Here is a 10,543-nt window from a genome sequence, read left to right on the forward strand (position 1 = left end):
AATTCTGAAAATAGATGCCTTATGAAGTTACTAAAAATTTAAGAAGCAAATCCAAACAGGTTCATTTTAATTTAGAACCACAAAAATATTTACACTCCTAAACAAAACAGCATTTCTGCATTGAAAGCAAGTTATTCAAGAATTCCATGCATGTAAACAGTTGACATACTTACTTTAAAACTTTCTACACTAAATGACACTCTTTTCAGAGATCTTGGGCTAGACAACCCACTTTGCTCATTCTGCTCACTGACTGGGTCAAAGGTCATATCCTGGTAAATGTCAGCAGGGGCCTGATAGTCCCAGGGATTAATAAGGGACTGTAACACATTGTGAACTATACAGTCATATATATAAACTGGAACAATGAGGGTCTTTTTGTTATTTATCTCATCAACTTTTGGATCAATAATCTCTTCTGGTTGAGTATTAACTGTTTCACTTTTTTTCATCTTTGTGACCTGCATCTACACTACTGTCTATTGCACTTGAATCTTTTGGTATTTGAGCATTTTCTTCCGTTTTACTACCTAGTTCATCACTGCCCCTCTCCAACTTTATCCAAAGGTTTACAATTTTTATCACCCTTTTTTATCAGTTTGCTGGTTTGGTCACTAACTGGTTCAGTCTTGAAATCGCCCTCTGCAGAATCTGAATCTTTATTTGATTCATTTAGAAGTATTACATCCTTAAAGGAAGCAGGAATAAAAGTTAGTGTAAGAGAGCTAGCATCACCACCTTTAATGAAGCATTTCCATTCTGGAACTTTATCAGGCTTGGAAACACCTGCACTATCTTTTTTGGCTCCTTGGGAAACAGAGTTGGCTTGTGAATGACTGACATTTGATTTTGAATTTGTTGTCTGAGACTTTGATTGGTTGGATTTGTCAGATTTATTTTCTTTAGCCAATGAGATCAGTTTTTCAATTTTAAAAGGGAATGGGTAGGTTTCAGTTGATCTATCTCTTGAGAGTATATGTTGTAAGAGGTGACAGCTTTGTCCTTGTGAAAGATGAACCTGTCTGTGATAACTGCCAGATAACTCTTCAATAAGGAGGTTATATAACAGATCATTAGCCTCCCTGCCAAACTCTCCACTTCCTGTTTTGCTTCCTAAAACAAAACAATGATGCAAACTATAAGCGAAATAATAAAAGTACAATTTTGTAAAATGATACTTTGTCTGATTTAATATATCAATATATACTTATATGTAAAGTTCAGATTTTCTGCTTACAATCATATTTGTTTTGAAAATAAAAAGTAGCTAATATCCTCAAAATTATTACCTTGATCTTAATCATTTCAGAATTAACTAGAACTGTGTCCAAAGGACACGGATGCCCCCACTGACAACATATATATGGTATATAGTGAAAAAATCAACAAAGGGTCATAATTCTGTTAAATTTGGTCGCAGCAAAAATTCCTTCCTTTACTACCATCTACACATTAAGGTTGTTCATCCCTGGAAGTTTAAGCAAAAACTGCCATCCGGTTTAAGAGGAGTTGCGTTCACAAAATTTCTACATAGTATATAGTGAAAAAATCAACAAAGGGCCATAATTCTCTTAAAATTTGGTCGCAGCGAAAATTCCTTCCTTTACTATCATCTACACATTAAGGTTGTTCATCCCTGGAAGTTTAAGCAAAATCTGCCATCCGGTTTAAGAGGAGTTGCGTTTACAAAATTTCTATATGGTATATAGTGAAAAAATCAACAAAGGGCCATAATTCTGTTAAATTTGGTTGCAGCAAAAATTCCTTCCTTTACTACCATCTACACATTAAGGTTGTTAATCCCTGGAAGTTTAAGCAAAATCTGCCATCCGGTTTAAGAGGAGTTACGTTCACAAGATTTCAGGGACGGACGGACAGACGTACAGACGGACACTCGGACAGACTAGTGCAACGCTATATGCCCCCCACTTTGAGGGGGCATAAAAAGAAATTGCATTACCAACAAACTTTCACAAAATACCATCAGGCCTCGACATTAGCGGTGGTCCGTTGGTCGGAGACCACCTGATTTTGGCAAGGACCACCTAATTTTAAAAGCCACTGGTCCGTCGGACCACTTGAATGTTCGGGTTCGTGCAAGGCTCTTTTTGGAGAATGGTGATTTGTGTCAAGAACATGTTATATACATTTTGTTAAAATCATTTGTCCGATGAACATGTATATGGTTCATCAATCTCTGATTAGTTAAAGTTCCTTAAGTCATCTATAACTTTCATTTTAAGTCGATAAAATTTTGTTTATGCACGTTAAATTAGTGTTATGATTTAGGTACAAAATTCATTCAAATGATGCAAGAAATTATGCATCGTTGGATTAATTATGATACTAATCATGTATAGGATATCGGATAAAATTAAATTTCAGATATTTGAATAATGTCAGCAAATGAAAAGAACTGGACAAATACTAATCTAACAAGAGCCATGTCAACATGGCCATCCCCCGCCGAATGTGTTTGCTCATTGGAAAAATGTATATGTAGTAGAGCAGAATAATTCCATTTTAAGAGGTCTTTTGATAATGAAAACTGATGGCTATAGTGATTACAGATTTGAAACCTATGTGAATACTGATGGCTGAAAATAACAAAGGGCAATAACTGAAAAATAATGCAGGGTAGGTTATCATTCTTGTGTGCTGCATCCCTCCTCAGTAAAATCTATCCTCCTATGAAATTTCAAGTTGATACCTCAAATACTTTTTGAGACAAGAGGGCCATGATGGCCCTGAGGTCGCTCACCTGTATATAGGCCCCCCCCCAACCCCCCCCCCCCAACGTTGCAGGGCCAATTTAACCCAAGGGCTTTTATTTGAACAAACTTGGTAGACACTCACTAGAAGATGTTTCATGCCAAATATCTAAGATCTAGCTCTTATGGTTTTTTAAAAGAAGATATTTAAAGTTTTTTCTTTCGGTTGCCATGAGTTCTGCATGGAATTAAATTCTTTGAACAATTTTTAAAGGTGACCACCAAAGGAACATTCCTGTGAAGTTTGGATGAAATTGGCTTAGTGGTTTATGAGGAGATGTCATTTAAAGTAAAAGTTTACGGACGGACGACGGACGGACGGACGCCGGACGAAAAGCGATCACAAAAGCTCACCCTGTCACTTTGTGACAGGTGAGCTAAAAAAAATTGAATTGAAAAATTAAGTATGAAAAATAACAAAGGGCAATAACTCAAAAATTATAAAAGGTAGAGTTATCATTCTTGTGCACTGCACACCTCCTGAATTAGATCTATGCACCTATGAAGTTTCATAATGTTATCTCAAAGGCCTTTTGAGTTATGCTCTGGACAAAAATTAATTTTGAAAAATAACAAAGGGCAATAACTCAAAAATTATGCAGGGTAGAGTTATCATTCTTGTGCACTGCACTCCTCCTCAATGAGATCCATCCACCTATGAAGTTTCCAGTTGATACCTCAAATACTTTTTGAGATAAGCCCTGGACAAAATAGCATGAAAAAGAACAAAGGGCAATAACTCAAAAATTGTATAGGGAAGAGTTATCATTCTTGCGCACAACATTTCTCCTCAATAAGATCTATCCACCTATGACATTTCATGTTGATATCTCAAACACTTTTTGAGTTATGCCTCACTCAGGTGAAAAATTAAGTAAGAAAAATAACAAAGGGCAATAACTCAAAAATTATGAAAGGTAGAGTTATCATTCTTGTGCACTGCACACCTCCTGAGTGAGATCTATGCACCTATGAAGTTTCATGTTGATATCTCATAGGCTTTTGGAGTTATGCTCTGGACAAAAATCAATTTTGAAAAATAACAAAGGGCAGTAACTCAAAAATTATGCAAGGTAGAGTTATCATTCTTGTGCACTGCACTCCTCCTCAATGAGGTCTATCCACCTATGAAGTTTCAAGTTGATAACTCAAATACTTTGAGAGATATGCTGCGGACAAAAATGTCGGACGGACGGACGGAAGGACGGAAGGTCGGACGGACGGACGGAGACTATTTCTATATCCCCCGCCGAAAAGTTTTCGGCGGGAGATAATAATTATTTGCTACTTATCTTTATTTTTAACTGTTTAACGATAAGAGATCTATTTTTTCCAGAGTTAAAATTACTTTAAAAGTTTAGAAATATTCAATGTCAAAAAAATATATGTCAACGAGATAAAAATTCTGAATTCTTAATAAATCAGTGAGAAAGTAAGCTAAACTATAGTTATATAATATGAAATTAGGCAAAGCCTATGAACGGGGAAGTCGTTAAAAAATCCTTTCATTCTTTCCGTTGTAAAGGTGTCATTCGGTATTACATGCACCGCTTCCGTTTTCACTCGGAACACTCGACGATTATTATTAATCCGAAAAGTTGAGATTTGTTCCGTTATCGGAATACCCCGCCTATTATCATTGAGTTACATTGTAAATGGCGACGCCCGACTAGAACTGACACTGAAAATTTCTTTGATAGGTATAGAATTCTATATATTTTTTAATTGTTTTTTATTTGATTTTCTTTTTAATATACACGTGTAGTCTATAGCCGGGCAAGCCAAAGCCCGGACCCGCTTCGCGGGCCCGGTCTTTGACTTCCCCGTATTACATTGTTATTATTTTTTATCCTTTAGATATTTCGATATTTCCTTGTCTTCAAAGACAAGAATAAGGTTATTTATCAGTTTTCTTAAAATGTTAATCTATAGAAGATACAAGTAATTATCATGATAATAAGACGCACCGCGTATCAGCAATGAATATCCGAATAATAGACAGAGTTGAGGGAGAAATCACTTCAATATAAAAATTTACACAAATAAAAGCATTGTTCTGTATTTTTGAATGAGATTAAAAAACCAAAATGTTCCAAATAACATTACGATAGAATACCTACTGACTTGCTCTCCTTAATTTCTGATTAGATTAATATATACAGTATGTCTGAAAACACCTGTTTTCTTTAAAGGTATCAATAAAAAATCTTTGTCATCAATTTTTTTAAGCATATTTTTTTTTCTAAATTTGCAGGAAATTATATAGTAATAATAATTGACCACCTTACTTCTGGAAGGACCACCTAAATTTCAAATCTAGTGGTCCGGCTTACCACTTTCTAAAAAAGTTAGTGTCGAGGCCTGACCATATTTCACCATTCATGTTAAGTTTACCATATGCTAGATTAATACAAAGAAAAACACGTCATTCTTGTCTGTTGTGGAATGTGCAGAATTATCTGTCAGAATTGGGCAAATTTACTAACTGGAATATCATGGAAGAGCAAGTTGGGTAGGACTACATCACAGAAAATACATTAGGCACTACTATTTCAAAGAAGGTGGACAATCAAATTAACTGGAAACGTAAGTTTGGCTTGTTTATTATCAATAAGGGTGAGTTGGGTCAGTTTACTTACCATAAGTGTATGTTGGGTATAACAGTTCAGCTTGTTGACTTCTGGGTAACAATGAGAGAAGATCAAATGGGAAGTCTATATGTTTGACAGTAGGTGACAACTGTGATATATTTGATCCAGGATGAACACTGAAACATTAAACACATAATGCATAACTGAAAATTTTCTAATTTCAAATCAAATTAAAGGAACTCCACCAAGATCCAAAAGCCTCAAAACATGAAATCTTAATTTCTTACATAGATCAGCTGCGGCACTTAAAACAAAAAAATATGCAAAAGATAAGCTAGAAATATACTCAGAAAATCATATTTTAATGTTATTCTTAGCGCGATTTGAGTGAAAATGGTTGCAACGCCTTTTCCATTATTTGCTTACTTTTCACAATTATAATACATGTATTTATTCTGGAAAACAGAGAATGATCAGAAATTTTGCACACAATCTATTGGTCTACATCTACATGAAAGGGAACATTAATCTCGAAGAAATATTTCCAGTCCCGTCATGTTCAAAAACTCTGGGCAGTCCCTTTTAAGGCTGAGTGAGCACCTAAAATTGTATTATTCTGTTCTCAAAAGCCTTTAATTCTTTTTAAAGTTTCTGAAACAAAACTCAATGGTCATACACCTGAACTACCTTGTTTTTTCGCCATTAGGTAAGTGTTTATGATTCAGTGTTTTATATGGAAGTTGTTGACGTTTTGCTCCATTTATGACAAATTATTTCTCATTCAGCAGAGCTTCTTTACATGATAAACATCTAATATGCTTTAAAACACAGGTTTATTTATTTCTAACAATTGACAACTGGTCAACTTTTACATTTCAAATCATCTTATAAATATAAACCTATAACTAACATGACACTCACTTTAATCCAAAATTGGACATGGTAGAATGTAAAAATATTTGTTTAAGTGATATAATTGAGTAATGGTATTAAGTACACAAATGAGATATTGTCTAGTTTATACCTATCCTAACTTCATATTTAAGTTAATTTACAATACAACAGTAATTCAAAGAACATTCAGTTTGTTGTGTTATGATTTATGCCAAATCTTTAAACAACAAGAGCCATCGCCTGGTGGGGGCAACAGTCAACTTTTTTACTTTTTCTAAGAGCAAACAAATAAATGGTTTAAACAAAGTTTTCCTTTTCTTAATTTTAATAAGTCTGTCTAGTCACACTTGTTGTTTTGTCCAAGTATGAATCCTTTCCATAAATAATGACAAAGATAAGAAAATTCTATCATTTAACAGTCAAGGTCATGTAAAGGTCAAGGACATATCTTAATTATTCCATATGTCTATTTGGGCATAAGTGTTGTTTTGTCCACATATGAATCAAAATCTGAACATAAATTAGAACTCCACGAGTCAGATGTGTCACCTTGTGAACAATATAGTTTAGGAGAAATGGCAAGGACAAAAATGAAAAAAATGAAGAAAATAAAGAAGTGCAGAGTACGGTTCTTGTACACTGCACTTTTTCTTAATGAGATCTATCATCCTATGAAGTTTAAAGACCATAGCTTTTATACTTTAGGAGAAATGGCCTGGACAAAATAAAGTATGGGCAATAACTAAAAAAAAAGAAATGCAGAGTACCTCCAGTTCTTGTGCACTGCACTTCTACCTAATCGAGATCTATCATACTATGAAGTTTCAAGTCCATAGCTTTTATACATTAGGAGAAATGGCCCGGACAAAAATAAAGTATGAAAATTAACAAAGGGCAATAACTCAAAAATTAAGAAGTGCAGAGTTCCGGTTCTTGTGCACTGCACTTTGGGTCATTATAAGAAGCATGCATACCAAGTTCGAAGTCAATTCGACTTATAATGACTGACTTATGCTCCGGACAAGCTTAAAGGGACGCCGACACCAACAACGCTGCCGACAAAAGTAACCCCTATATGTCGCTATTTTATGACAGCTTAACCAAATTTCAATACTTTGACCTTGACGGTCAAGGTCATTTAAAGTTCAAAGTCAAGATCAGTTCAACCTTTAAGAATGTCTTGTCCAAAAGGTTGTTTTGTCCCAGTACGAAAATCATAAAAGAGCCAAGGTCAATTTTGAGTTTGATATACATAAAGGTCTTATCCTAAAGAAAGTTCTGTTTTACTATAAAGTCAATCCATTCAATAATAAAACTAGAAATGTGTCCATAGGACACGGATGCCCCCACACGCCACTGTTCTGTCAATCTTATGACTCTAGGTCAAATATTTTTTGGACTACATGTGCCACAAGTTGAAAACTAAAAATCAACAAAGGGCCATAATTCTGTGAAATTTGGTCGCAGCAAAAATTCCTTCCTTTACTACCATCTACACATTAAGGTTGTTACTCCCTGGAAGTTTAAGCAAAATCTGCCATCCGGTTTAAGAGGAGTTGCGTTCACAAAATTTCTACATAGTAAATAATGCAAAATCAAAAAAGGGCCATAATTCTGTTAAATTTGGTTGCAGCAAGAATTCCTTTCTTTACTGCCATCTACACATTAAGGTTGTTCATCCCTGGAAGTGTAAGCAAAATCTGCCATCCGGTTTAAGAGGAGTTGCATTCACAAAATTTCTACATAGTATATAGTGAAAAAATCAACAAAGGGCCATAATTCTGTTAAATTTGGTCGCAGCAAAAATTCCTTCCTTTACTACCATCTACACCTAAAGGTTGTTCATCCCTGTAAGTTTAAGCAAAATCTGCCATCCGGTTTAAGAGTAGTTGCGTTCACAAAATTTCTACATAGTATATAGTGAAAAAATTAACAAAGGGCCATAATTCTGTTACATTTGGTCGCAGCAAAAATTCCTTCCTTTACTACCATCTACACATTAAGGTTGTTCATCCCTGTAAGTTTAAGCAAAATCTGCATTCCGGTTTAAGAGGAGTTGCGTTCACAAAATTTCTACATAGTATCTAGTGAAAAAATCAACAAAGGGCCATAATTCTGTTAAATTTGGTCGCAGCAAAAATTCCTTCCTTTACTACCATCTACACATCAAGGTTGTTCATCCCTGTAAGTTTAAGCAAAATCTGCCATCCAGTTTAAGAGGAGTTGCCTTCACAAGATTTCGGGAAGTACGGACGGACTGACGGACGGACAAGTGCAACGCTATATGCTCCCACATTGTGGGGGCATAAAAAGTCATAGTTCACCTTCAAGGTCAAGGTCTTTTAAGAGTGAAGGTCAAGGTCTATCCTTAAAGGTTATTATGTTTGAAGACAAACATTCAAAAATATCAAAGTTATAGCCACTAATAGCAACAAAAGCCCGGTTTGAGCCGGGTGATGCTCCCCGAATAGGTTTTGGACACAGGAAAGTACACCTCTTGTAGTTTCAGAGTTATGTCCCTAGAAAAAGTTCAAAGTGCAATAATTCCAAAATTAGGAAAGGCAGAGTTACTGTTCTTTCCACTGCACTTCTAATCACTGTTATCTATCAACTTACAAAGTTTCTTGTTGATATCTCTTATGGTTTCCGAGTTATGTTCCGGACAAATTCAAAAAGTAAAAATAAACAAATGGCAATAACTCCAGAATTAGGCAAGGCAGAGTTATGATTCTCGTGCTCTGCACATCTACCCATTGAGATACATCTACCTACAAAGTTTCATGTTGATATCTCTTATAGTTTTACAGCTATGTCCAGTACAAGATTTTTCTAAAAGGGGAGATAATTCAAAAATGAGGCTAAACAGAGTTATTGTTTTTTTGCACTGCAATTCTACTCAATGAGATCTATCTACCTACATGTTTCATCTTGATATCTCTTATAATTTTAGAGTTATGTTCCGGACAAAGTTCAGTGTTAAAATTAACAAAGGGCAATAACTCCAAAATTAGGACAAAAAGAGTTATTGTTCTTATGCACTGCACATCTACCCATTGAGATCTATTCACCTACAAAGTTTCATGTTGATATCTCTTATTGTTTTAGAGTTATGCCCCGGACAAGATTTTTCTATAAGGGGAGATAATTCAAAAATGAGGCTTAACAGAGTTATGGTTCTTTTGCACTGCACTTCTACTCAATGAGATCTATCTACCTACAATGTTTCATCTTGATATCTCTTATAGTTTTAGAGTTATGTTCCGGACAATGTTCAAAGTGTTAAAATTAACAAAGGGTAATAACTCCAAAATTAGGACAAAAAGAGTTATTGGTCTGATGCACTGCACATCTACCCATTGAGATCTATTCACCTACAAAGTTTCATGTTGATATCTCTTATAGTTTTAGAGTTATGCCCCAGACAAGATTTTTCTATAAGGGGAGATAATTCAAAAATGAGGCTTAACAGAGTTATGGTTCTTTTGCACTGCACTTCTACTCAATGAGATCTATCTACCTACAATGTTTCATCTTGATATCTCTTATAGTTTTAGAGTTATGTTCCGGACAAAGTTCAAAGTGTTGAAATTAACAAAGGGCAATAACTCCAAAATTAGGACAAAAAGAGTTATTGGCTTTATGCACTGCACATCTACCCATTGAGATCTATTCACCTACAAAGTTTCATGTTGATATCTCTTATAGTTTAAGAGTTATGCCCCGGACAAGATTTTTCTAAAATGGGAGATAATTCAAAAATGAGGCTTAACAGAGTTATGGTTCTTTTGCACTGCACTTCTACTCAATGAGATATATCTACCTACAATGTTTCATCTTGATATCTCTTATAGTTTTAGAGTTATGTTCCGGACAAAGTTCAAAGTGTTGAAATTAACAAAGGGCAATAACTCCAAAATTAGGACAAAAAGAGTTATTGGTCTTATGCACTGCACATCTACCAATTTGATGCCTTGGTGCGAAAGGGTTGTAACTCAATATTTTGAAATTATTCAGGAGAGACAAAAAACTTATTTATTCTTTTAAATTCTAATAAATACTTCTTTAATTTTGGTTTTTGGCTTTCATTCATTTACTGATATATAATTGATTGGAAAGGTTATTTTATTTTGCAAGGATAAAGAGATAATTGATAAAGTTTCAGTTACAACCCTTTCGCACCAAAAAAATAAAAAAAAAATAAAAAAATGATTTGGTGCGAAAGGGTTGTAACTAAATTTTTGCTTTAAATTCTGATAATTGTAATAGGTCAAATGTACAGATCCAGGC

At 34.6% G+C, this 10,543-nt stretch overlaps 1 protein-coding gene across 1 annotated transcript in view; it reads right to left on the minus strand.

The window, feature by feature from the left end:
- Window positions 1–541, minus strand: part of LOC132740711 (uncharacterized) — a 34,826-nt gene extending 34,285 nt beyond the window's left edge. Inside the window, exon 1 of the mRNA XM_060728675.1 lies at window positions 174–541. Within this exon, the coding sequence (XP_060584658.1) occupies window positions 174–467 (294 nt within the window). The 5' untranslated portion in view covers window positions 468–541. The remainder of the gene's footprint in view (window positions 1–173) is intronic.
- Window positions 542–10,543: the final 10,002 nt, after the last annotated feature.

Source organism: Ruditapes philippinarum, unplaced genomic scaffold (genome assembly GCF_026571515.1).
Source record: "Ruditapes philippinarum isolate M1 unplaced genomic scaffold, ASM2657151v2 ctg8777_1_1_1_1, whole genome shotgun sequence".
Taxonomy (NCBI): domain Eukaryota; kingdom Metazoa; phylum Mollusca; class Bivalvia; order Venerida; family Veneridae; genus Ruditapes; species Ruditapes philippinarum.